This window comes from Podarcis vaucheri (genome assembly GCF_965113315.1).
Source record: "Podarcis vaucheri genome assembly, chromosome: Z".
Taxonomy (NCBI): Eukaryota; Metazoa; Chordata; class Lepidosauria; order Squamata; family Lacertidae; genus Podarcis; species Podarcis vaucheri.
Genome location: NC_138758.1, coordinates 19770885 through 19798348, shown reverse-complemented (window position 1 = coordinate 19798348; position 27464 = coordinate 19770885). Strand labels below are relative to the sequence as shown.

The following is a 27464-nucleotide window of genomic DNA, read 5'->3' as shown; positions in this document are numbered from 1 at the left end:
CTAACATCTCTCAGCATTTTAACAGATTACAGTTCCCAGGATTCTTTGGGAGAAGCTGTGGCTATTTAAAGTGGTGTGATCCTGCTTTAAATGTACAATGCACATGGGGCGTGAGGGACAGGCTGCTATCCAGCTGGTAACTTCAGGTTGTCATGCAATCAAAAGTTGCTCAGGATTGGGTTAATTTATTTTGCTGTGGTTTGTGTATTTTTTAATTTATAGGTAGCTTCCACTAACTATTTCAATCCATAGCATAAAGCAAGATTGTCCAAGCATCCATCAGAGAATTAAAGATGTTTTGCTAGTCTGCCTCTTCCCATTTATATTTGACTACTGGGCATTACACATCATATCATATCACATCAGAGCCAATTCAGAACAGTAGTTAGAAAGTTAGACTAGAACAGCGGAAGGTCAGGTTCTAATCCCCATTCACTTAGTGACTTCGGACTGGTCCTATCTTACAGTGTTGCTATGAGGATAAAGCTGGGAGGGGAAGAATTCATTGGAGGGCAGGCAGGACATGATTTCAAGCAATAACCAGTACATATACTATTAAAAGTAGATACGATATTAGTAAAATGATTGTAATTCTTGTTAATTTTTCATGCTACTGTTGTGATTGTGAGCTGCCCTGAGTTCAAAATTATTTCGGAAAAGCAGAATACAAACATTAAATCAAATCAAATATGCATCTCAAGATGAATAGTGAGCTTCTTCACATATTACCAAGTTCTCATGTGAAAGCAATCCTGGGAGGAAGTTATAGGGTGCAGCACAAATAAAAATGGTCATGTGTGACAATCACATGACATATAGTTTTTTTCCCCCTATGCAAGAAGGAAGAGGAAACTGCGGCCCTCCAGATGTTGTTAGACTACAAATACCACCATCCTTTATTATTGGCCTTGCTGGCTGGGGCAGGTGGGAGCAGGAGGCGAACAAACCCTGGAGGGCTACAAGGATTCAGCACATAATGCAAAAGCAAGGACTAATTGCCTTTTCCCAGCCTGTGTACGCTGAGCAAAAAACGCAAGCCCCAACAACATCCTGAATGCATTCATCACACATTACTTCTTTCACATAAAGGGGCTACGGAGCATTGGCAGAACACATGCCTTCCATGCAAAAGGTCCCAGGTTTCACCCACAACATCTACAGCTAAAGAGGAATCAGTTTGGAGGTGACGGAATAAAAAACTCTGCCTAAAATCCCCAGGAGTTGCTGCCAATCTGAGCAGGCAACACAGAGTTAAATGGTCACGTAGTCAGATGTGGTATAAGGCATCTCCCTGTGTTTCAACATGTGTGTAGCTGCCTCATGCTGGCCTTGTTTGCACATCACACAAAGCCAAATATTGGCTTGGTGTGAACGCATGATTGGGCAGACTCCTTGCCTGGACTTTTTGACTGCTGCACTGCACTGGGCTAAGCTAAGGTTTGGCTAAGTCAGGGGTCTGCAACCTTTAAGACAAAAAGAGCCACTTGGACCCGTTTCCAAAGAAAAAAAATCTGGGAGCCGCAAAACTCGTCATTATAAAAATAACTTTTTTGTCACTTTTTATTATTTCTTTGTTTGACCCCTCAGAATTACTCCTCCTCATAGAAATACCGTATTTTTTGCACCATAACACTCACTTTTTTCCTCCTGAAAAGTAAGGGGAAATGTCTGTGCGTGTTATGGAGGGAATGCCTACGGGTGGCATGCCTACGGATTTTCCTCCTATAAAAACTATGTGCGTGTTATGGTCGGGTGCGTGTTATAGAGTGAAAAATACGGTAAATGTTAAATTAACAAGTTACCTTTTTGTATGTGTATTCTTCACTCCCCTTCAAAACAGTGACCAGCGTACATGCCCCCTTTCAATGCAGTGACCAGCGTACATGCCCCTTACAATGTAGCGGGCGGGCGGGAAGGTGACGTCGGGACGGTGCGTGACTAACGCACCCACCACCCCCATGTGAGGTCACAGCCAGTACAGCGCCCACCACAGTGGGGAGTGTCGGGGCGCACAATGCGTCTCCTCCCCTCGCTAGTATCCGCCCCGGAGCCGCGACAAAGGTGTAAAAGAGCCACATGCAGCTCCGGAGCCGCGGGTTGCTGACCCCTGGGCTAAGTGTTTTGCCTGGGCAGTTAAGCTCTGTCCAGACTAACCACAAGGTGTATCCAAGAACAAACCTAAGCTACAGACTGTGGTTAGTCTCTGGAGGGAGCTTAACCACAAGCCAGGGTTGGGATGGCACTCGAACCCAAACACTGGCTTAGCTCAGTGCAGCCCAGCTGAAAAACGATCAGAGGAGGAGCAAAGCAGGTGCAAGCTACTCTCTGGGAGACAGAACGCTTGCACCAATGTGCAAAACAGCCACCCATCTGAGGGTCGTCTACTGTAAGTGTCAGCACCTCTCCAGCATCTTGAGGGCACCAATCTATCCCATCACATCCTTGATACTTTTAAGTGGGTTTGAACCTGGGACCTCCAGCATTCAAAGCAGGTGCTCTCTGCTCCTGGACTATGCTCCCTTTTCAACCACCTTAGGGCAGAAGAGAACCAGGGATGGACTCTTGAAAGGCAGAGCCACTTACCTGAAACGTTTCCCCAAGACAACCCTGCAGTCGTCGGACTGATGCTCACTGCGTTAGCCACAGGGGTCAATGCTTTGCATGGAGTCAGCTCGGAATAAGCACAGTCCTCATCCAGCATGATGACAGGGCTGGCAGCCAACCTCGGATCCCCAACGCAGGCCCCTGGGTGGAGTGGGGAGCTCACCAGCGGCAGGTAAAGCACACTAGGCTTCTTGGGGACAGGGGGAGGGACTTTGGTTCTGTGGCTCTCCCCACCAGGTGTTCTCTCCAGCGGCAGCCTTGGCTTCAGCTCCTCCTCCAAGCTGTCCTCGGAAAGCCGCCGGGCAGAGAAGAACGTCCCCGGGGGCCCTTGTGCTGGAGAGACGGCTGCCACGGGGGGCTGCGGCTCCATAGGGCTCCAGGCATCTGCATTCCACTGGTGCTCAGGCCTCCTGGCCACCATGTAAACGTTCTCTACGGCGACCGAGCCCTGGGGTGTCAGTGGAGAGGTTGGGGAGCCCACGGGGGACTCTTCCTGGACTGGAGGGGTCTTGTGCAGGAGCATCGGGGGCCTCCTGGAAAGGGGCGGCTTCTCTGCCACCGGGGGCCGGACCTTCTTGCCAGGCTCCTCGACAGGCTCAAGGCTCTCTAGGTTGTCCTCTGTTTCGGAGCGGCTGATGGACCGCAGGCGGACGGAGCGCAGGTCCAGCTGTGTCACCATGGGCATGACGGGCTGCACGGGGCTGAGCTTCGGCCCCAGCTTGGCTCCAAAGGTGGAGTCGGAGTGGTGCCGGCTCACTTTGGGCTTGGCCTTGAGAGAGATCTTCAGCCCTGAGAGGTCCAGGTGTGACGGCGGCGCGAACGGCAGGTCGAAGGACAGCCGTGACTTGGGGCTTCGCTCCATGGGCGAGACTGGGGGCAGCGAGGACTTCCTCTCGGGCACAAGGGGTCTCGCACGCCCACTCTGATGCGGGGTGTGGCCCAGAACGGCAGATGTTGGGATGGTTGGGGTTGGAGTTTCCGACTGGCTGGAGTAGCCACTGGAGGGAGACATCACCCCTGTCGGCCTCGCCGGGGAGGAGGTTTTCAAGTTGACCTCAGCAGAGAGCTGGGAAGGTGTGGTGGCCCGGGAGACGGAAGGGGAGGGGAGGGACTCAGAGCTACCCTGTGCCTTGGAGAGCTCGATCACGGTGGTCCCAGTGGCCGTGCTGGAGCCAGAGAGAGAGCAATAGGGGTCGCCAGGACTCCACTCTGGCATGTACCACTGCTGTGAGTACGGCACGCTTTCCAGCTCTTTGGTTGTGTCCCCAGGGACTTGGCTCTGGGCCTGGGTGTCGGGCAGCAAGCACAGACTTTTTGGTCTCTGGTCCTGCGGCAGCGACTCGTCACCAGCTTCTGCGATGCTGAGCTGCCCCTCCTTGATCAATGAGACGCTGCGGGTAGGCGGGCAGGGCTTCTTTTTGGCCTTCTTGAGAGAGATGCTCTTGGTGCGCGGCCGCCGTGACCTCACCTGAGCCTCCTCCACCGCTAGCGAGACGTTGTCTGTGCTTGTGCTGCCCTCGGAGCTGGCGCTGGGGTAGCTCAGGGCACAGGTCTCGCTGCCCCCGATGTCCATGGAGCACAAGGAGGCTGTGTCAGTGGGGACGGAGAGAGACCTCTCGCGGAACTTGCACATCACCCGCTGCCTCTCCGCTTGGGGGCACTCCTCTTCGCTCGGGGTGGCGGGGACTAAACGAGCCTTGACCTCCGCTGCCCCACACCTCAAGCCTCCGTTGGCATCTACAGGGGACTCAGGAGAAGCGCAGAACGCCCCAGACCCATTGCTCCCAACTGCGTTGTCTTTGCTGATGAAGAAAGAAGCAGGCCGGTCAGAGTCTGGGGTTCCCCTCTGGCTGCGGGGAGACTGGGCCCCACTTTCCATCACCAGCTCACTCTGGCTCGCGGAAGGGCTCACGTAGCCAAAAGATGCTGCACTCCAGGCAGGGGAGAATGTCAAGTCCTCCTTGGGGCCGTTGCACGACGGGCTGGCATACACTGCCCCAGGGTTGTCTGTGTGGCCAGCGGACCCCTGGCAATACCGTCCTTGTAGAACTCCCCCAAGGTCACTGAAGGTCTTCCTCAGCTGTGGCCTTGGCTGCGGGGAGCGGGCCTGGTGGGTGGAGCTCCTCCCGTTAGCCACCTCAGGGACAAAATTGCAAGAGGCGGACTCTGCGATGGTCGCTGGAGGGTTGAGAATGGGGCCGTTGCTGTTCCCTGCAGGGGAGCGCAGAAAGGCAGGAATTAAGAACAGCATGGAAGATCTCCTGCTTGGGACACTGAAAGGTCTTAGATCAGGGGTTGGGAGTTTCAGGGGCTCAATGCAGCCCTCAATACCTCTCTATGTGAACCCCAGACCACACACCCCTGCACAGCCAGCCCCCTTCTCCCTAGAGCTAGTGAAATTTACATTCATCCCCATGCCCACTTTTCTATGCCCACTATTGGCATGTGGCCCCTGGAAGATTCTCAGAACAGAATATGGCCCTCATGCTGGATAAGGTTTGCCCCCCAAAAGGAGAAACTTCACATTTCACTGCCGGGGGGCAGCTGCCCCCATCAACACAAAGAAATCCGGGCCTGGTCATCCTCCTGCTTCGGGGAGGGAAGAGCTCAGCTGGCCTTGGACAGGTGGTAAAGGTTATTTACTTTTATCTGATCATGCAAAGAAAAGAAAAAACACATCCATGGGTGTTGCTTTACCCCTCAGCCAATAGCACCCCACTTCATAGTTTGAGAACCACTATAATAAAAGGTTTTTCCTTTCCTTTTTTAAATTTCTAAAGTTGCAAATCTTTAGATCTGCCCTAAAGAGCATGGTCTGCTAGTCAAGCTCTTACGTGGCTATTCTTACAAATGTCCCTATTCTCTGCCCCACGCCACAAATATGTTTCCTCCCTACTTAACATAGATGCATGGCGGTGTTTGGGGGTGGAGGGGGATACCCCAAGATACATTTATTCACAATTCAGAGAAGAGTCTTAGGGAGCCTGTTCCTAAGGGAAAAGGGGCTAGAACAAAATACTTTTTTTGGGGGGGGGGCTGTTTCTCAAACAAAGTCTTCCCATTAAAAATGTACCTACATCCCCACAAATGGAATACTTATGGATTCTGTTTGTTGGTACTGAAATCCGACTAAGCTGCAACTTCATATTTTTCTAGCCAAATTAAGATGCTCTGATCCTGTAGCTCTGCGACTTGTTCTGTCTCTGTGTTCATTGCAGAAACTGGTTTTTAAATCTGCATATCAAAACCACTTTTCAAACCTACTTGAAAAGCAGCAAATAATATATTAGATCACTCCCAGAATTCTAAAAATGAAGCTTGAAAATTGAAATTCTGAAATTTGACAAATTTTGAGTGTACATGAAAAATTTACTTTTGCCCTGTAAATAACCCAGTATTTTGGAGGAGCCCTACAGGAAATTCCTATAAAGAAGCCCATGGCAAACATCCCTTCTCACATTCTGTTCTTCACATATGCCAGAGTCAGGGAAGTCTTGATTCTACAAGTGCTTCTAAGGGTCCCTCCAGACATCCTTTTTATTGTGCGTTCATTGATGATTTGTGCTCATGATGATATTGGGGCAGTAACACACCATGCTGCTTTCAATACTGTTTGCAGATGCAAAAGTTTTAAGGGTGGACATCCTGCTTTGTTTCCAACTAGTGCATGTCCCCTCACTTGCTGCTGAAATCCTGTAAATTTTAGACCACAAATGTTTCAGCTTTTTTTTTTTTGTCCTGCTTTCATTGTGCTGTTTTGCAAGACTGCCCCTCCAGCTGGTAATAATGTGGCAATGCTGGAAAACAACTAATACAGAAGAATGGTATGGTTCAGTATAATTCCACCACTAGTATGTTAGCATAGCTTCAATGACATGTTGCAGAATATATCCGCTGGAAACACCAGTCTGGAGGGACCCTAAGCCTTCAAGCCATTCCCCCTCCTCTGTAGTGGCAGAGAGTGGCAGCATTGCTTTTGTCACCTGGGTCCCGCAGGGTGAGGTGGGGAAAGCCGATGACCGTCCGTCTCCGGCGAAGCAAGGACTTGGGATTCATGGCTGTCTCTGTGTTGAAGAGGGAGTGGCGAGTACTTGCGTGCCGAGCGAACGGCTGTCCTGTAGCCAAAACAAAGACACTCAGCCATCCAGGTGGACCGTGGGAAAACACAGGGTGATGTGAGATGTGGGAAGGATAGTGAATTCAACATTATGGAAAGATGGTAAATGGTGGCTTGTGGTCCTGAATGACTTCCTTCAGCCTGAGTTTATAAGCGAACCAAACTGATTTGGGCTGCAGTCACACAGAATGAAGTTTATTCTGTTATCCCAACATTTCCCAAGCTGTTAATTTCCACAATATATCTGAACTTCTACACAATGTAAAAGCCACTTCTGGACATATGGCAGAACATGAGCAAGTTTAGTGCTCATTTCTGTGTTATGTGCTTCCAGAAACACATTCCAGCGTATTAGGTGACTGGGCATATAAGACGACCCCCAACTTCTGCTGTTCAGTTTTAGAATTTTAGAGTTATAGAGTTTGAGCACCGCCAGGGGCAGAGCACACACCCCTCCGCTTCCTCTGCTGTCGCAGCAGCAGCAGCAGCCCAAAGCAAGGCATTTGGTGGGCGGGTGAGCGGCGCGCTCAGAAGGACTTTCCGTGTCCCCTTCTGTGGGGAGGGAGGAGGAGCGACGGCAGAAGGCGCGCCTGTGCTCACCGGCTCCCTCCCCTCCTTCCCAACGCGTATACCTGGCATATAAGAACACCCCCAACTTTGGGGGTGATTTTCCAGGGATAAAAAGTTGCCTTGTATGTCGGAACATACAGTAATTTGCAAACAGCAATGGAAATGAGTACTAAACTTGTACTATATTCCACTATATTTCTGGAAGTGGCTTTTCGTCAGCTTATGTAAATGTACCAAAGTTGTGTGGAGAAAATTATTGTTTTAGGTTAATGCATGTTTTAGAATAATATACTCTCAAAAAGTAATGTGAATATTTCATGTGGTTAAAAAGGATAAGTAAATCCACACATTGATGCAGAAAGAGCACAATACAGACTTATGAATGAACACATGGAAAACTGGCATGGACTTAGGAAACAATGACCCCTCCATCCCAACAGGAATGGAAGTGGGGTAAAAATGGCTTTAGAGCAGGGAAGAGATTTTTGAGTTGATGCCACTGGAAACATGGGGAAGGTAGAAGCCAGTAACAGTAGGAATGTAACAGGGCAGATGTCTTTACTTTATGTGTTCCCTTTACCCCAACAGTAATGTCTGAAGAGTGCTTTCAGCACCCCATCACACTATTGCTTGTAATAGACAAACCATGGTTGAGAGCTCACCACTCAGTTTCCATTAGCTCACTCTTGTCTCCGTGGTTCATCAACCTCTTGTGACTGAACAATGGCCTAAATGTGGTTTTTCAGTGGTTTGCGAATTCTGGCATTAATAGCAAGCCACAGTTATCACAAACTGTGGTTTGCTGTTATGCCTAAATCCACAAATTAATGACAAACCCCAGTTAGTCTGCAAACCAGCTTCAAACCATGGTGGATTATCCTGCTTTGGAAGTGGTTTGCAAACCTGGCCTATGATCAAATATCAACGCCAAATTATGGTTTGGCGTCAGGACTGAGCGCAGTCAATGAATTGCTGTTATTCTTGAGCTCTCTTCCTGCCAAAGAGCTTGGAAGTGAGATGGGCGGTACATGGGCACCATGCACCATAACAACTAAAGTGACAAAGAGACAGGCATACTGGTTAAGCTTGGATGCATTAGATGCTGGTGAAACTTGAATAACACAAGCAGAATGCAGAAAGGGGGGGGGCATAGCAAGGGGGAAAATGTCTCTGAGAAGACCTAGCCTGATGGGACACACTTCAAATGCCAATTCATGTGAGTCCCAATGAAACCTCCTTCATCTCCTGTGCTTTTCAATCTTGCTAGACATCTGACACATCATGCCTCACACTGGCCAGCATGGTGAACTAAAACCTTGTTTGCTGCGACCCCCAACTATTCTGCGTCATATGATAACTCTTTAACTCCTCTTCTCTACTACACACACACACACACACACACACACACACACACAGAAAGAGAGAGAGAGAGACAGACAGACAGACTGTTAACCCTACCAGAGACGTTGATGGGAACAATGTTGGCTTGGGTTGAACAGGGCTGGTGCAACCTCCTCTCATCAACGGAGGGCAGAGGGCCAGTTCGGGTCCAGGTGGTGTGCTTGTCTGGCGTAGTGGGCAAGCTAATTGAAGGCTCTGGGGCCCTCACCCCCAGCGTGGTTGTCTCGTTCTCCTTCACTTGCTGGCTTGCAGGCTGTTGGAAAGCAGTGGGGAGGAGGGGGAATAAATGAATTCAAACACAAGCGCCCTACTCCACTAGGGCTACTATTCAGAAGAAGGGATTCAGAAGGAAAGGGATTTCAGGCAGCTCTTGGATATCAGGTGATCTGCTGCATTCCTGCAGTTGATGATCAGAGGTTGTCCTCCAAGTACTTGCTACCTCTTAAGTCAGGAGTGAGCAACTTCCAGGATCCAAATGCAGTGCTCCAGGATTCTTTGGCCCTAGGAACCCTCCCCAGGGAACACCTCCCTCTCCAGTCAACCCCCCACCCCCAATCCTTCATGGCCCTGTTTTGCACCCTTCTGGAGTGCTTTTGCCTGGCTGGAATGCACCCTTGAACTCCGACAATGCCTTTTGCTTGCCTGGCCCTCGGACAGAGAGGAATGTGAATGGATGTGTGTAGGAACCAAACTACTGCACACAAATGTTAAAAGTATACATCCACTGCTCTGCCCACTTTGGTCTGTGGCCTCGCTTGCCAATGGTACTTGGCCCTCAGAAGGTGTCCCAGAAAGGAATGTGGCCCCTTAAGGCATGGGCTGGTAGAACTTTGGACCGAGGCACCGGGTAGGAATTGTATTGGGGAATATGCAATGTTGGGAAGCTTGCCAGACTCACCATGAACACAAACTCCAAGCGTTTGCTGGGTACTGGGGGCCGGGGGCTGCAGTCGAGGGGCCTGTCTGCAGAATGAGAACTGGCATAGCGGAAGGTCTGGCCACTGGCCCTGGCTTCTGAGTAAGGCTCCTCGTACTCTTCTGGAAGGAGGGAAAGAAAGAAATCAGCTCAGTCTGGTCATACCAACTGCCTCCCAACGATATTGCACTTTTCTTAATGCTCCTAATTACAGAGGCGGCTGGATTTGGGGAGGGGGGAGGGACCCAGCATGTGAATGTGCAATTTTGTGAGCATTATTTGTGGGTGGGTGGGTGAGTTGAATGACAAAATTCTGCACAGTTTTTCAGTTATAATCTGCAAAAGGTGGCCTGTTAGAAACCCCAGAGATTTATGGTGTAGCCTACACTTTCTCAGTCATAATATCTGTCCCTCCCAACACAATATGATTATACTATGGATAAGTTTTATTCGCATGGGAATTTTTAAATGTTGGATTATATGCCAAACATTTAAATGTTTTAAATGTTTGGCATATAATCAAATGTGTTAGAAAGAGTGTAAACTTCTGTCTTTGCGTCTCCTTTTTTCCCTTTTGGGTAGACACATTGCCACCCAGTGAAAGCTTCATTAAAATTCTCTATTTCTCAGTTGTTTTCTCTGTGTGACAACCAATTCTCTACTAGAAAATACAAAAAAAAAAAGAGAGAGAGAGAGAGCACCCTTCAAAATGAACCAGGCAGTTTCGTTCTCCTGAACCTAAAGGAAAATATCCCGAGTAACACATTTACCACAAAAGACCCCAAAACAGCATTAATATAAAAGCAGGAAGTTCTGTCTGGATAAGCAACTTCCTAGGTCATTCTGAAGCTGTTTTTTTTTGGGGGGGGGGGTCCTTCCCTGATATGTGTATAACTTTAAATTTCACCATAACATTCTTCATTCACAGCTGCACTTGCCAGCTTAAAATAAATAATTGTACCTCTATAGGGATGGCTTTATTGTTTTCAGAGTTTGTAGAAATAGTTCTAATTATCTTCAGAATTTGTGCATTACCCTGTTTTTACCTTGTATGCCACTTCCAATGGCCTTGGGGCTGTGGAGATGTTTATAAATTTGCAGAAGAAATAAAGACACAGAGAAGCTGAATGGTGGGGAACAGGCTCATATTCATAAATTGCCTCAGACAGTTTGCACATTTTTGCTTCGAAGCACTCATTCTGCAAGTGCTAGAGATGTACGTGGCCCTTGCATTTGTAAGTCCAAGGCTTCATGCGCTCCCTCTAAGGGAGATGCAGAGGCCAGCAACACAAGAAGGGGCCTTTTCAGTGTTGACTCCCCAACCGCGGAGTGCTTTTTTCAGAAAGGCCACCGGGCGCCATCATTATCAGAAGAGCCTGCTTTCTTAGGCTAGTGCCTCATTTAGCCCGACATCCTCTTCTCACAGTGGCCAACCAGTGGGAGATGCCTATGGCAAGAAGGACCTGGGTGCAAGAGCGCTCTTCCCACTTGTGATTCCCATCAACTGGAATCCAGAGATATACTGTGCCAGGTGAATATTTAGGTGCCAGAAAATGTTCCTGTTTTACCTAGGTGTTTGGTTCATAACTGGGATCATTAGGGTACAGTATCCCAGCCTGTTTTTGGTGTTCCTCTTTTAGCAGGATTCACCCTTTTATAATATTGCAGGATTAGCATTTCTCAGTAAATAATGTTGTGTTCTTTTCATGTTTTTTTATTTATTTTTTTGTAGCAAGCAATGAAAAAAGATTTCTTTTCCTAAACGAGAGCTCAGGAACAGGCCTCCCTTTGCCCAACAAAGAAGTACCACTTGCTCCTCTCTCGGTGACGCTGCTTATAGCCAGTCCAGAAGCTTCACTCTCATTGCCAATCACAAGGGTTGATATTGTTGCACATCCCCATTCTCTGCACCCACTGTGAGTCCTTGGCAGACCCCTTCTGCAGGATTATCCGCCAGCTCCTTCCCAAGCCCAGACACACCGACTACCTGGGGCTGAGACCTGCAAGTCGGAGAGACAAGCGGACCTTTCCTACTCCCTTCCACAGGCCCTCACCCCCACGCACCTTGGAGCAAGCTCTGGAGATTGAGTTCAGCTTCATGGTGAAGCTCCTCCACACCAACAGGACGGGCCAAGAAGATATTCACAGGCTGATGCCATAGCAGCTTGGGAGGAGTGGGTTTCTTGACATCCAGGTCTATGTTAGAAGTCGCTAGGGAGAAAAGATAGCCAGAGGGTGAATCACAGCCCCAGGCAGGGATTCTAGAAATACAAAGAGGTCTTAAGGCCTATCCATGCTATACGTTCAAACCAGTTTCAAACCAGTTTAGCCACCACAGCTCCAATACCCTGCTTTCTGCAGCAATCCAGATCTGCCATGGGGAGCCTACCAGCAGACTCTCCAGCTGTTGCAAGTGGCATTCAGATGCTTGCGGCTTGCGATGCTGGCTGTTGTATACAGTGGTACCTCTGGTTACATACTTAATTCGTTCCGGAGGTCCATTCTTAACCTGAAACTGTTCTTAACCTGAGGTACCAGCTAATGGGGCCTCCCACTGCCGCCGCACTGCCAGAGCACGATTTCTGTTCTCATCCTGAAGCAAAGTTCTTAACCCGAGGTACTATTTCTGGGTTAGCGGAATCTGTAACCTGAAGCGTCTGTAACCTGAAGCATCTGTAACCCGAGGTACCACTGTATAGCCATCATGACTAGCTGCTGTGGACAGCCTCATCCACCACCCATTTGCCTAACCCCCCTCCCCTTTCTGAAAATACTTACAACAATCAATCTCCGTATATCACCCCCTGGCCCAAACATTCCATACATATACACAGGGGCAGCGTGCCCCATTTCGCTGCTTGAGGTGAAACAGGAAGTGCTGCTTTGTTCCTGCTGCTGCTGCCACTGGCGGCAGGACATGCAGGGCACCTACAGGCATGCTACCTGGGTGTGTGCATTTGTGTTTCTTCTGCCTGAAGCAGCAGCCTCACCTACCTCATGGTTGGGCCGGCTCTGCATATAAGATGCAAACGATACAGTAAAACATTAAGCTGGGTTGTATAATAGTTTATAGAGTTGATTCTATCCGCTAGCTGTCTTCTATTCTCTGTTTTAACAGATTTCCCCAGAGTGGGCTGTGGGTGGACTGTCCTTTCCAGTGTACTGAATGAACGTGTACCACACAGTTTCAAAATAATTATTTCTTTTTTGTATTTCTTAGTGCTCTAAGATGACTCCTTAGTTTTTACATAAGTGGTATGTTCCACAGTCCTTCCTATCATGTCTCTTGAGTTGTTAGTAGCTGTTTTCCAATATTGTGTTAATATATTTCTGCTGCAGGCATGAAAAGAGATTAGTAGTTCCTTAAAGAGTAAAATTCTTAGAGTCATCTATAAACGGATTTAATACAGCTAGCCTCAGATTCGGTTGTCCCACTTCTTCGTGATATATCATGTGGCAGCGAGTTCCATCAGTTCCTCTTTTGCTGCCTATCTGGAATCTCCTACCCTTTCATTTCAATGGATATCCCTGGCTTCTATTATTAACGGGGCGGGGGGGGGGAAGCTTGGCTGCAGGGCCTGTTAAGCCTCTCTTTGGCTTTCCAAGACTTCACATGAGAGCTAGAAGGCTGTGTTGATTGAAAGAAAATACCCATTCCTCATGTCATTTGCCAAACTTAACAGCATTAAGAATGAGCAAATGTTAATTTTCTCATTTTTCCTGCCTTAAGTTCAGCTCACCATATTTCCATTATCAGTTCAAATTTTTTTTATTAAAAACAACAACTCATGAAAATCCATCAGCTTCCCAGTGCCGATTTATCCTAATAGATACACACCGGTATGCAGTTTTCCCTAACGGACACATTTTTTAAAAAGCAATTTCCCCAAACGTGATGAAAGAATCAGAGTCGGAAGGGACTCTAGCGGTCATCTAGTCCAACCCCCTGCAACGCAGGTCATCTGTCCACAGCTGTCTCTAGGTGGGCTCAAACTACCCACCTTCTGAACGACAGCCAGATGCATTGGTTTTTCACTTAACAGATGCATTTATATGCACACTTTTGACGGTATATGCATTTTTGAACACATTATTTGACTGGAGAACTGCATCGCAAAATTCACAGAGCAGTGCTCCTTTCGAAAGATGGCTGAGCTTTCAGCCTGCACATTGTTAAGAAAAGCGTGAATTAGATGAGTGTGCCTTTAAATGCAAGCTGAATCAAATTTCTCCCACATCCCTAGTTAGCATTGTATAATGTACGAACAGAGCAGAATGGTCCTTCCTGCACCAACATGTCCTTATGCCAACTGTCTGTTCCCTGTTCTCCAAGCACAAAAGGCACGCTTCCCTCCTCATCAACACTCTCCCAGGTTGATGGGTTTCTTTGTTGCTGAGCCCCGGAACCACCATGCAAACGGCAGGATGAGTTGGAAATAATTGCACTATTTCGTGGTGGGAGGAGTGTGTTACTGCGCTTTCCTCTGAAGAGCTCCCGTGGGGGGTGGGGAGAGAAGGGACCTATTTAGGGATGCAATGGGCAATTCCTCCCAGGGCAGCCTGGCATAACCTGTGGGCTGCCAGCATCATCGATAAGAGCAGAAGCTAATTGCTGGAGGTAAACCCCCTTCATTATACAGAACACAAGGAAATAACACATGGAGACAGAAACACAGAATAATGTCTAATGCAGTACTGAGTCACACCAGTGTTGTCAATAGTGGCTGGCAGAAGCTCTCCAGGATTTCAGACGGGGGTCTTCTCCCAGCCTAAACTGGAGATGCTGGGGATTGAACCTGAGACCTGCATGCAAAGCAGATGCTCTGACACTGAGCCATGGCCGTTCTGCTGTGAAATGGCACCTGGTGGGCTGGAGGTCAAGTCATAAGGCTACTCCGCATGTGGTTAGGAGCACACACTTTCTCCTGTCCAGATAGCATTACATCTGCAGGGCGGGTGTGTGTGAGCTCTCCCTTGCTACTTCAGCCAAAGCTTTTAATTTCACAGCCAGAATGCTTTGCAAGGCATTTCCTGCCCACATTTACCCACAGTAGCCAGCAGATGGTGTAATTAGCTGTCCAAAGGCCAATTTCCGTAACAGGCTGGCAGCTCCTCACTTAGTATGTGGTGCTCATCTCTGGTTCTGAGCCAGCCTGCTTCACAGGGAAGCTCTCAGACCCAGGAGCCGTTCTTTTTATTAGTTAAGTGATGGGAGGGTGGAGTTCTGTACATGCTCATTTTTTTTATTACTTTCCATTACGGACAGAACCCAATTTTAAAGATCTCTTGGCCAGTTAGGCTGAAAAAGAGGACAGGGACTCTCCACCTTTAATACCTGTGGAGCTCCTGAACAACTATTAAATGTGCGGGAACCCTGAAACTCTTTTGTATCTGGTCACACTGCAGATATCTAATTTTATGTTTGGTGATGACTAAAAATAGTTGTTGCTGTTTTTGTTTTTGGTGGGAAGAGTGTGTTGTTTTTTTATCTTTTAAGTGATGCACAAGCGTGTTCTATGAAGGATATCCTCTCGTTTTAATACCTGTTTTGTATTTTGGAAAGCATATTTGCTAGCCAATATTGATTGTTTTAAACTTGTTTTAAAAACAAAGATTAAGAAGAAATAAGGTGTTGTTGCGTTTTATGATGAATTGAAGAGGACTTGCTTCCCTGTGTGTATGTGGGGGGGGGGGATCTCTCCTAAGATGGAGTTTGCCATCTGCAGTTTTTGTAAGCTGCTATTTTTATCTGCTGATTTGAGATGTGTTTGTACTGCTGAAGGCTCCTCCCTGCTTCATTTCCTACAATCTTATCTGTTTGAAAAACAAATTGCAAAAGGTTCTTTTGAATAAAACGGAGGGGGGCGGGGACATCTGGTCTGCAAGGCAAACTTGGCCCACTAGGAGTCTAAGGCTGGTTTTCCCAAACCACACCCACTCGTCTTATGTCAGGTGTGTGGGCAGGTAGTCACAGCTGCCAACAAACTATCAGGATCCTTAATGTGCACAATTAAGTTTTGGCAAGGGAAAGCAGGCTTCTACTGCCCATCATCTGTTGGAGCCAAAAAGCACTGGATCATATTCCCTGCAGAGACTTCAGGTGTACAACCCTCCTCCCTGGGTTTGCAAAATGACTTCAGGACTTCAAAGCACCCAATCACCTGGTGCCCATGTGACACTGTGGCTGACCCCTGGGTGCAGTCCCACCCACCTGTCTAATTTGGCCCACAAGGTGTACGATCAGGTAAGGCCCACAGGGCCATAAAGATTCCACACCTCTTAATAAGTATTAGTAATAAAAAATAAAAAGCACCCAGATTTTTAAAAATCTGTTTCTGAGTTAAATTGCACCAATTAGTCAATCCAAAGATTTTAATTGATTTAAGCCAGATTGTTTTCTAGTGCTGAGCTAGAATATAGGAAGTTGCCTTTATACTAGGGTTAGCATATGTTAGCTACTTGATAGAGAACACACTCTTATATGTGAAGGCATGCCTGGTTCTGTTCTGGTTTAAAGATTAGAAAAACTGCAAAAAGAGAGAGAAAGAAAGACAGACAGACAGACAAACAAAGGAAGGAGCTTTGAAACAGCTCAGCTGCTAGCATCGGATCAGACACCCAGGCCAAGTGCCCATAGTCTTCCTCAACATGATGAGATGTACTGTAATTCTTTTTGAATAACAGTAAGGACTTCCATTTTTGCATCTACACACATAAATTACCATATGCAAAGTGTATGCAAGCCTTTAGGCAGTGCATAAGTGATCATTCTACCTCCTGCAGAGCCGAATAATTGCTCTGTGTAGTCCAGTATAATCCACAACGGAGGTTGAGAACCATAGGATGCAGCCCCCAGGTCTGTCTGTTTTGTCACTGGGACTCTGCCCAAGTCATACACTCATATTCCAGGACACAACCGCCATTTTGGTTCTGGCCAAGCTCAAATACAGTAATAAAGGTGTCGTGTTTGAAGTCCCAATGGGTCTGGGGACACTTTTGTCCAAAAACAGGGCTATCTCGTTTTTCTAGGGACTGGTGGCAACCCTATTCATGGCCTCTACAAGTGCTCTTGTCTAGCTGGAATACTGTGATAATGCCTTTTGCATGCCTGGATGGAGAGAGGTTTGTTTGGGTGTAGGAACATGTGGCTTTGGCATGGAATGTATCCTGCTGCAGAAATGTAAGAGGCCTATTTCTTGCCATGCCCACTTTTGGCCTCACCCCTGGGAGTGTGGCTGAAATTAATAAGCTACCCTGGTCTACTGGCAGTAGCTCAGCAGAGATAGGGCTTTTTCCAAACCCAACCTGGAGGTGCTGAGGATTAAAGCAGGGAGTTCCTGCATGCAGAACATGCTCTCCACCACTGAGCCACAACCCATTCCAGAACAGCCTGGAGAAAATAATCCTTGCAAAACATTCTGTTTTTTCCTTGCACCCTTGTCTCTAGTGGCTTTGCAGCAAAAGCCCCAGCGGTTTGGCTTCAGAGAAACCACTGTGCAGGCAAAAAGAGGATTTCCTTTTGCTAACAGTTTCCTGCCTGTTTTTCATGAAGATATGGCCCAAGAATGGGGAAGCGGGGACTGACTCTACAGCTGGGCGATTCCTCTCTCTCTCTCTCTCTCTCTCTCTCTCTCTCTCTCTCTCTCTCTCTGGAGTTTCAGGAAAGGGGCTCAGAAGTTTCAGCTCTCAGGAGACCCAGCTTCATTACCATGCTGCTGGTAGGATTTTTGTGGCCTTTGGTCAGGGAACATCTAGCAAAAAAACACCCCATCATCTGTGCCCATTTGCAGAGAATACGCCAGCAGTTAAAAGAAAAAGGGGGAAGTGATGGAGCTTTAAGATGCTTTGTCATGCCCTGAAGTCTCGCATCACAGTGGAACAAATGCTCTCTCTCTCACACTCACACACCCCTTCGCACTTCTAGGCAACTAATGTCCTGACACTGTTCCACACACCAAGAGAGTGCCACAGCAGTGCATTTCCACGAAATCCATCCCATAAATTTCCTGCACAATTCAAGGAGGGCAGTGGCTCTTGGTGGAGGAGGGTTATCCTCCATGCTAGAGGCATTTTTGAAGCAGACTGCGTTCCATGGGCAGCAGCCTAATAAATTTTGGCACTTGGAAGTGGAAAACCTGATTCGCAGCCACCTTCAGAATGCTTGCCAAGTCCTCACCCAAATATGGTGGTGCAGACCACCTGTCCCCATGTGGAAAAGTGCACCATCAAAGCAGCTTCTCCATCACCTTGGCACGCCAGAAGTTAGCTTTACCAACCAAATTACATCATGCGGTTGTAACAGGTTTCATCTAAGGCTGTGCACACCACATCACTTTAAAAAAAAAACCACACACCTAGTTTTATTGTGTTTGTATAAATAAAACTCAAGTCATTGAGAACTTGCTAGTTCTTTAATGAATCATCTAATGAGTTGCTAGAGGCAACCACCACATGGTACATAGTGGAGCTGACCCTGCCCTGCTCCCCATCCAGACAAGTAGAGTTGGATGCCATCATTTCATTTATTTTATTTCATGAATTTACATCCTAATTTTTGATACTTTTTTTGCATTTCCTGGAATTTTGTCCCGCTGAAGGAGGATGCTTCTCAGTTCACAAGGTAGTTTTGTGATTCATGCACAGCAAAATTAGATGGTAGAGGCCTGAGGTGGTAGAATGGACTGTACCGCTTCAGGGGACAAGTGAGGACCACATCATTTAATCTTATTTTTAATTTTTAAAAAGGAACAGAGTTTTAAATGCTCGTGTGTGTGTGTGTGTGTGTGTGTGTGTATAAAACAACCAACCAACCATCCAAAAAGCTCCTCTCAAGCAGAAAACTAGGACAGCAGGGAGATAGGATCTCTGATGTGTTAAGAAATAAAATATTTCAGGGGGTATTGTTCTCTCTTGCTCTCTGACATGGGGAAACATTGAAAAATGGCCCTCTCCAACAGCCGCCTGAAATATTATAGTCCACTCTACCATCTCATTCTGCTGTATCTACAGACAGGATGCATTCATTCCATACACTTAAAGCACATGCCTTCCACCCCCAGAATCCTGGGAATTGTAGCTTTGCCAGGGTAAAGTACAGTTCCTAGCTTTCTTTGATCATGTGCTCCAAGTGTATGGTGCGTAGGCATAAACTCCCTGTAAACACTGCATAAGCAAATCAGGATGAATGATCCACTAAACAGATTGCCTGTTCACTATATTGCACACCTTGTATTTAAAGCACATCCTCCCAAGAGAATCCTTGGAATTGTCACTTGTTAAGGGTGCTGTGAATTGGAGGCAAACTACAGTTCCCAGAATTCTTTGAAGCCATTTAATTTAAATGAATGGCATGTACTATTCAAGTCCTATGAAGGAGTTGGGTATGCTTAACCTACAGCAGAGATAACCGAGGAGAGGGCATGATAACACTCCTCAAACTCATTAAACGCCGTCACATACAAGCGAGCAAAGACCTATTCTCAGATGCCCTGGAGGCAGTGGCGTAGCGTGGGTTGTCAGCACCCGGGGCAAGGCAAGTAATTTGTGCACCCTAACCCGTGGATTTGCGCCCCCTAACCCCCAGATGTTGCGCCTGGTGCGGCCGGGCCCCCCTGCACCCCCCACGCTACGCCACTGCCGTACGGGCAGGGGTACCTTTACCTTTACCTTTTTAGGGCTTGAACCCACAACCCTGAGATTAATAGGAGTCTCATGCTCTACCAACTGAGCTATGGCCTTCGAAATCTCTCAAGCTCTATAATTCTATGACAATGTAAGAGAGCGGACACAGGCCCCCCTTGTCCGACTCTAGAACTGTCATGTCTGCAATACCCCCACATTTCCTGCGAAAATGTCTGGAAACCAAAGAAAGGGAAACAAAATCCCCCACAAAGGCTGGAAGAATTTGATCCAAGGTTGCTACCTCCTTCCACATCAGGGCTTTGCCACCTTCAAAGGCTTGCACACCAAATTCGGACATTAGAACGGGTTATATAAATTGGGCCATGGTCTCCCCAATTTCTCTTACAGCACCCATATGCACAGTATTATTATCACCCATTATCTCCAGTTCCACATCCTTTTGTTTCCATTACAGGAATGTACTGGGGGGGGTTACCTGCCCCCACACTGAAAGGCTACTGGAACAACGGGGTTTTCACCAACTTGCAGTCCAGAAGGAAATGTTCTGCCTCCTGCGCCCACTTGCCGTTTGAATTCAGGTTGCCATAGCAACCTGACATAATGGAAGACTTCCCCCCTTTTAAATAATTTGACTTGTTGCCATGCCAACAGAGGGAGGTACGCAGGAGCAGATTCGTCACTGAATACTCTTGCCTGCATACACCCCCCCCCCCAATACTGGAGGGTCCGAAAGGAGCCCAAGCCTCATGCACAAACAGAGCCCAAGCCTAAACAGAAGATGAAAGTTCAGAGACACAGATGCACCCATGGAACTTAAAGCCTGTGGGATTTAACGCAAAGGGGTGGGGGTCTGAATCTCTGTGTTATGACTGTTCCAAATTCTGCAATATGCATACATTTTTCACCTGGGGTGTTAAAGTCCATCAGTGGTTGTGCTGCAAGAACGACTCCAAAGTTAGAAACTCTAACCTGTGGCCCTCTTGAAGTCAGTAGACTACAACACCCATCATCCAACCCAGCTAGAATGGTCAAAGGTCCAGGATTATGGGACCTGTAGTCCAGTAACATCAAGAGGACCACAGATTTCCCCATTCCTGCTGTACCCTAATGTTTTGTGAATCATTGACAGCAGGAGTTTTCAGTGTGGCACCCAAAACTTACCAGGTATTGCGCCAAAAAAACAGCATCAGAAATGGCAAACAAATCTCCCCAGTGCATTGCTTGCCACATCACCACCAACAATCTCTTGAAATGTGCAGCAAGGACTATAACCCAGGGGGAGAGTGCAGGCTTTCCATGCAAAAGGTCCCACTTTTCAATTTCTGGAACCTGCAGTTAACAAAGGATTGGGCAGGCCTGTGGAGAATATTCCTGCCTGAAATCCTGGAGGGCCACTGCTCGTCAGAAGTACAGTAGAAATACCCTGCTAAATAGGTAAGCTGCAACTTTTAAGGTTACTGTTAGATTCAAACAGCTGTTTTCTGGGCAACCAGTGAAAGGTCAAGCACCCCTCTCCCCAGGCATGCCCCTTGCTTATGCTAACAGACACCATCTGGAGGTTTGCTCAGCATATCCCAGAGCACCTTGCAGCAGATGCACTGTGCCTTGGCAAACAACTATATGAAATCTGTCAACTCAAGATGGATATTCCTGTTCTTGCTAGAAGAAGAGAACATTACGGTATCCATGGATACAGAATGTCTTGTCCACACCAGGTTCTAAGAATCTCAGAATAATGAGACAAAAGCAACAGAGTCCAATCGAGAAGGGCACTTGGGGGAGGTCGGCATTGTCTATAGGCCTAAGTGGAGGAATGCAGCCTCTACTGAGATTGCAGAATACGTAGAGGGACCGCAATCTGTTTTGAAGCATATGAGTGTGCTACCTTCTTGAAGGCAAAACATCCAGAACAGCTATGTAACAGGCAGAAATCCAACATATGAAGCTGTCCCCATCACTGCAACCACATGCTAGGGGAAGCTCTGCTGCTCCTGCTTTCAGTAAGAACACTGGATAGCTCAGGTGTTTGGAGCATGGTGCTGATAACACCAAGGTCGCGGGTTCGATCCCTGTATGGGACAACTGCATATTCCTGAATTGCAGGAAGGTTGGACTAGATGATCCTCACGTGCCCTTCCCAACTCTACAATTCTATGATTTAAAAAAATCCTGCAAAAACCCACCCAATCCAGTGTTCTCATGGTGGCCAACAAGATGTCCAAGGGAAACCTGCAAAGCAAAACCGGAGCACAGCAGGACTCTCCTCACATGTGATTCCCAAGCAACTGATATTCAAAGGCATGCATCCACTGACAATGGAGGGGGAATAAATATTAGAAGGAATATGCCTCTGAATACCAGTTTCTGGGATCTCAAGCAGGGAAGGTGCTCATCTCCTGGTTAGCAACTATGAGAACAGGATGCTGGACTACAGAGGTTTCTGGTCTGGTTCAGATACCTGGATCCTGCAGGGAAGAAATAAAGAAAAAGAGGAGACAACTCAACTGGGTATGACCATTTGAAGCAGCGGTTCTCCACCTGTGGGTCCCCAGATGTTGTTGGACTACAACTCCCATCATCCCTGAGCTCTGGCCTTGCTAGCTAAAGGTGATGGGAGTTGTAATTCAACAACATCTGGGGACCCACAGGTTGAGAAAGGCTGATTTGAAAGCATTTTGCTGCCTGATGTAGCACATTCTATGTACAAAAGCCAGCCAGCCTGGTCGTTGAATCTTTCTTAGATAGAAGCCTCTACTTTTCCTGGGGGCAGCAGGCTAGTTAAGGAGCTACAGCACAGGCCAGCTTTGCCCATGTCCGACCCCTCAGCATTTGCTGCCTAAAGAAGCTTGTCTCACTCTGCCTCATGGTATAGCCGGCCCCTGCTCCAGCGGTTTAGCCACAGTCATATAACAAGCAAGCCCCATACCTAGATTTCAGAACCACCTCCAGCAATTATGGGACCATTTTCAATTTTTTTGAAGAGTGAGAGAAGGGGGAAAAACACACAAAAAACACAGGGCTTTTATTCCCATGTCATCAAGAACTTTGGCTTGAGAACATTGGGTGCTAACACAAAAGAGAGGCAGGATGACTCATCGGATCTGCGCAATTCTTGAAGTGTTTGTGGTCTTGAGAGACTGCAGGGGTGGGAAAACCTTTTTGGCCTGGCAGACCGGATCTTTAACTCCCAACAGGATGTCATTATGATGGCAGTAGGCGACAGGTGGATGGTCCTGCTGCCTGTCAGAGTTGGCCCACAGGGATGGAGGCAGGACAGAACCCCCGCCCGTCAGCTGATGCGCAGGGAGTTCAACCCTGTTATTATTATTTTTTTTGCAGACATCAGTTGTGCAGGCACCTGAGCCAGCTACAACTCAACCTGTCCCATCACACCGAGTGTTGCATATGATGTGAGGTATGCAGCAAGCAGGCAAGGTTTAGGGGAAACGGCCTGGTGGGCTAAATCTGGCCCCTAAGCAGGAGGTTCCCCACCTGAGATAGACTATGGGTCTATCTCCTTTGGGTGTGCATGATGACAGTAGGAGGGGCCAACACGAATAGTGGGCAGTGACACCCCTTTTCTCTCTCTCTCATTCACGCATATTAGCATGCATGCCATCCATGCATCCTCTCTCCCAGATGTAAAGGTAAAGGGACCCCTGACCATTAGGTCCAGTCGTGACTGACTCTGGGGTTGCGGCGCTCATCTCGCTTTATTGGCCAAGGGAGCCGGCGTACAGCTTCCGGGTCATGTGGCCAGCATGACTAAGCCACTTCTGGCAAACCAGAGCAGCGCACAGAAATGCCATTTACCTTCCCGCTGGAGCGGTACCTATTTATCTACTTGCACTTTGACGTGCTTTCGAACTGCTGGGTTGGCAGGAGCAGGGACCAAGCAATGGGAGCTCACCCCATCGCGGGGATTTGAACCTCCAACTTCCGATCGGCAAGTCCTAGGCTCTGTGGTTTAACCCACAGCGCCACCCGCGTCCCCTCCCACATGTAGATATTGCCTAACTCATCATCCTCTCTTCCCTGGAGTAATAGGCAACTAGCAGCCTGATAATTCAATCCATCCTGCCCAGCAGTTTTGCTGGGGCTTGGCTCCTACCGTAGCACCTGGCCCCCAAGGAACTTAGTCCTTTTCTTCCTGCGTGTATACAATCGCTAGTCCACATTCCTATCAACGCAATAGCCATGCTTTGGATGGATGAAAGGCTGAAGGGGCCAGTAACACGGCTTTCCACACAATTACTCACTCCCACTTGACTGGAAATACAGCCAAGGGACTCTTTAACCACCTCCTCCGTTTCGAGAGCAACAGATGCTTTGACAGAACCTCCCGTTAGTTGCTCCGGGACACAGCCAAAGGGTCTTTTGGAACTTTTCCTCCATGAATTGCACCAGAGGCTCTAGCTGAGTAGCAGCTGGGATGTATCAGAGAAAGAAAGCTGCCCAGAGCCTCTTCTGGGAGGCAGGAGGTGAGCCCTTTGACTGGATCTCTGCTCAAATGGGAGCAAGCAAATGTTTCTGCTGTTTAATCACGCCTGTTTAAAACAACAACAACAACTACAGAGGGGAAAGAAGGTACCAAGCAGGCAACTGTCACTCTAGACATTGACTTATACAGATAGACCTGACAGTACAAATGCTTCCGGAGGCAGCTGTGCAAGCATCAACTTTGACCATCACATCTGTGCATTATTGCTGCTTGGTTGCTGGGGGCATTCTGGATCTCGGTAATAATGAGGAATTGGGATTTGCCCCTTGCATGCACTTTAAGAGGACACCTCCTCAGTAGATCAGCTAGTGTGGGATTTAAAGCTAGCCCAGGAATAAGCCAGCCCTTCATCATTCCACTACCAGAGGACAGAAAGTGGGATTTCTCTCCCTTTGGGCCTGAAATTCAGCTAGCTGCTGCAGGCAGAGGAGGCAGAAGGCAGGGACCCAAAGGTAAGAATAAAAATCAAAAGCCCATTTGCACAAGACAGGAACAGGGGAATCTGTGACCCTCCAGATGTTATTGGACTACAACTCCCATCAGCCACAGCTAGGCTGGGGAGGGATAGTGGGAACTGTAGTCCAACAACATCTGCATCTGAACGGCCACCGGCTCCTTATCCAGCATCATCTGACACCTACTATCTCAGCCAAAATGGACATAGAGTTGGAAATCTATGACTGCACTTCCTGCTTTTTTGCAGGAGGGTTGCTTATTTTGAAGTCGCTGCATGGGGAGCGTGGGCTCTGAATTTGATCATGGAACTGGGAGAGAGGCGGTATTCCCTCTTGTGCTTGTGTCTTGATCTGAATTGCCTTTTGCTGGGTGGAGGGCAGAAGAAAGCAGTTGTCTATATCAAGCCTGGATTCAGGCAACCCCCTGTGGTGCCAACAGCAGCTTACTGGGAGGTGAGGAAACAATGACAAAAGCAGCGCAGGGAAAATTATTATACACACACTTTCCCCCAGCTGCCACTGCTCCAATTGAAATGCAATCCTCCTCGCCTTGCAGCAAGCTAAGGGAAATAAAAACACTAGCAGATCTCACAAAGCAAGTAGGATTTTCAGCTCTCAAGAGGTACCTGGTGACAATTAGTGCTTCCATGCAGATGGCCCTAGGATGTGCTCATAGAATTACAGAAATTGTAGAGTTGGAAGGGAACATGAGGGTCATGTCATCCAACCCCCTACACTGCAGGACTCGAACCCACAACCCTGAGATTAAGAGTCTCATGCTCTACCAACCGAGCTATCCTTAAGCATCTCCAGTTAAACGTGGACAAGGCTGCAGGTAATAGGGAAGACCCTCTGCCCGAGAAGCGGGAGTGTTGTTGTCAGTCAGAGTGAACAACACTTCGCTAGACAGCTAAATTAGTTTGGTCTAGTACATGACACCTTCCTACATTCTCTACCCCCAACCCCAGCCATAGAACGGACCTTGGTGCAGAAGGAGTCCAGATCTCTGCAGTCCTCTGTCTTCCGTCCCTGTTCTTCTGACCACAAGCACTTACTGTCCAGCAGGATGGGATGGGAACAGACCCCAGTGCCCTAGAGCTTGCATGTCTGTCAGCTACAAGTTCCCTTCCAGAAGCTCTTCAGCTGGGGCTGCAGCTGGTAGAAGTGAACCCCACCCTCAGATAGACCATATGCCCTACATGAGCTAACCACAATGTTACAAAAATAGCTTGTGAAATGGGAACTGTGGGGAGAAAGGGGCAATTCTGATAATACACAAGGGGAGAAGTGAGCTATGGTAGATTGCCACTCCCCCCCCCCCCAATTCTCTCTCTCTTTTTTAAAAGGACTTTGGTTGCACACTGAGTAGTCACAAAGCAAGCGGAAATCATCGGGTGAAAGTTTTATTGGCACAGAGCTGCAGGGATGACAAATCATTCACCTGTTGATTTCTGCATAAAACCGTTTAAAAAACATGAAAACTTTTCCCATTAAGCAGAAGGGAGTAAACTCATCGTCTCTAGGATTTTAGCTGATCAAGCACCTCTAGCTGCCCACATTTAATCCCATTCTGCTAGGAAAGAGCTGAGCTGCCTTGTTTTTGGTGTTTTAATTTGTTTAACTTAGTACATTCGTCTCTCATCTCTCTTCCGTTATGGAGCTCAAGGCAGTGCAAGGGTTGACAAGACCCAGGACTTTCTCCGTCCAGGAAGGGCTGGCACACACAGAGCATGGCCCTCTGATAAGGACATTTCTTGGCCACTGCAGCCCAACAGCAAGGCCTGCCTAGGAAAGTTGTCGGCAATTAACCCTAGAGCAGGAGTAGCCAATGTGGTGCCGTCCAGATGTTTTAGACTACAACTCCCATCAGCCCCAGCTTGTGCAATCCATGCAAATTTTATGCAAAGCTGTGCCTTCTCTTTTTGGCGACTGGTAAGTGACCACCCTCCTCCAGGAACTTGGGAGCTCTTTGGCATGGCATTCTCAGAGGGGACCCCTCACCTGGAAAAAGCAGGACGTAAACAGAATTACCCAAGGCTGCCATTGATGTTCTTGGATATTCTGTACAAGGGTGGTTTGGCTGTGGGCAGGATTCCTGCATTGCAGGGGGTTCGACGAGAGGACCTCTGGGGTCCCTTCCAACTCTACGATTCTATGATAGCACCCTTGGGGTGGCGAGCCCTCTGCTGGACTTGGGGCTCCTGGAAAAGGCCCAAGTTTTCCATCTTCTGTGGCCAACCCGAAGTGGAAGCCCTGCAGGTTTCTATACTATTTAGAGTGAGTCTTCCACCACCTCCAGAGTCAACACTCTGCAGCAGCTGAGGAAAAGGGTGGAATGCCCCCCTTGCTGTCCCCTATAAAACCATGGCTTGGGACTGGTTTTAAGTAAGAAGGCAGTTGGGGAAGGGAGGGGTCTGATGGAGGGAAGCCCACTTGTCCTTGGCAAACCCCACAAAGCAATTTACACAGGAATATTAAAAGAAAAAGCATAAAGCATATAATAAAACAGCCGATAGATGCTACAACGGGTGTGGGGAGATACCTATTGAAAACTAGATCTTCCTTGAGGGCAAGGTGATGCTTTGGTAGCCCCCACAGGTGGTGGCTGGGGGAGGAAGATCACACACACATGTACAGTTTGTTTATATAATCCAGCTGATCCGAGAGTACACATTCATCACGGACTGCTTCTTGTGTCATAATTTTTAATTATTAATAGTAATGAACATTCTTAACTCTTTCATTTGAGGAAATCTATACCCATCAACCAAAAAACGACCACCACCCCCATGTCTTTTAACAAGCCACTTTCCCTTATTTGCTTATATTTGCAGTTCTGGGAGTGTATGCCACTATTTTGGTCCAATGTACATAAAAACAAGCTGCTAAACTTGTTAAATGCCAATAAATTAGCAAGTAACTGAATCTGAGGCTCATCCCCTTTTGAGTTTGAGGTCCAGGACAAATGACTATCCTGTCCCGTCCCCTGTCCCCCATCTGATTGGCCTTGGAGGCATCCTGAATTTTCTGCTGCATAGTAATAAGAGGTCACCTATTACACACTTTCAATTTCTATGCCCTCTAACTTTGCCCCTCCTCCTCCTTAGAAACAGAGGAAGTGGCCTTATAACAAGTAAAGCAAACAGTCCATCTAGCTCACTGGTGGTGAACCTTTTTTCAGCCCCAGAGTTAAAAGTGGTTAGAACGACAAATATAAATTTTGCATTTATAGACATGCTCTATGCTCCACCCAGACCA

General features: G+C 47.7%; 1 protein-coding gene across 1 annotated transcript in view; it reads right to left on the bottom strand.

Moving 5' to 3' along the window:
• Positions 1 to 27464, bottom strand: part of NHSL2 (NHS like 2) — a 123530-nt gene that overhangs the window by 12013 nt on the left and 84053 nt on the right. The window contains exons 2-6 of the mRNA XM_082207531.1: positions 11673 to 11819; positions 9591 to 9730; positions 8750 to 8945; positions 6588 to 6719; positions 2584 to 4815 (exon numbers count right to left, since the gene is read on the bottom strand). Coding sequence (XP_082063657.1) covers positions 2584 to 4815; positions 6588 to 6719; positions 8750 to 8945; positions 9591 to 9730; positions 11673 to 11819 — 2847 coding nt within the window. The remainder of the gene's footprint in view (positions 1 to 2583; positions 4816 to 6587; positions 6720 to 8749; positions 8946 to 9590; positions 9731 to 11672; positions 11820 to 27464) is intronic.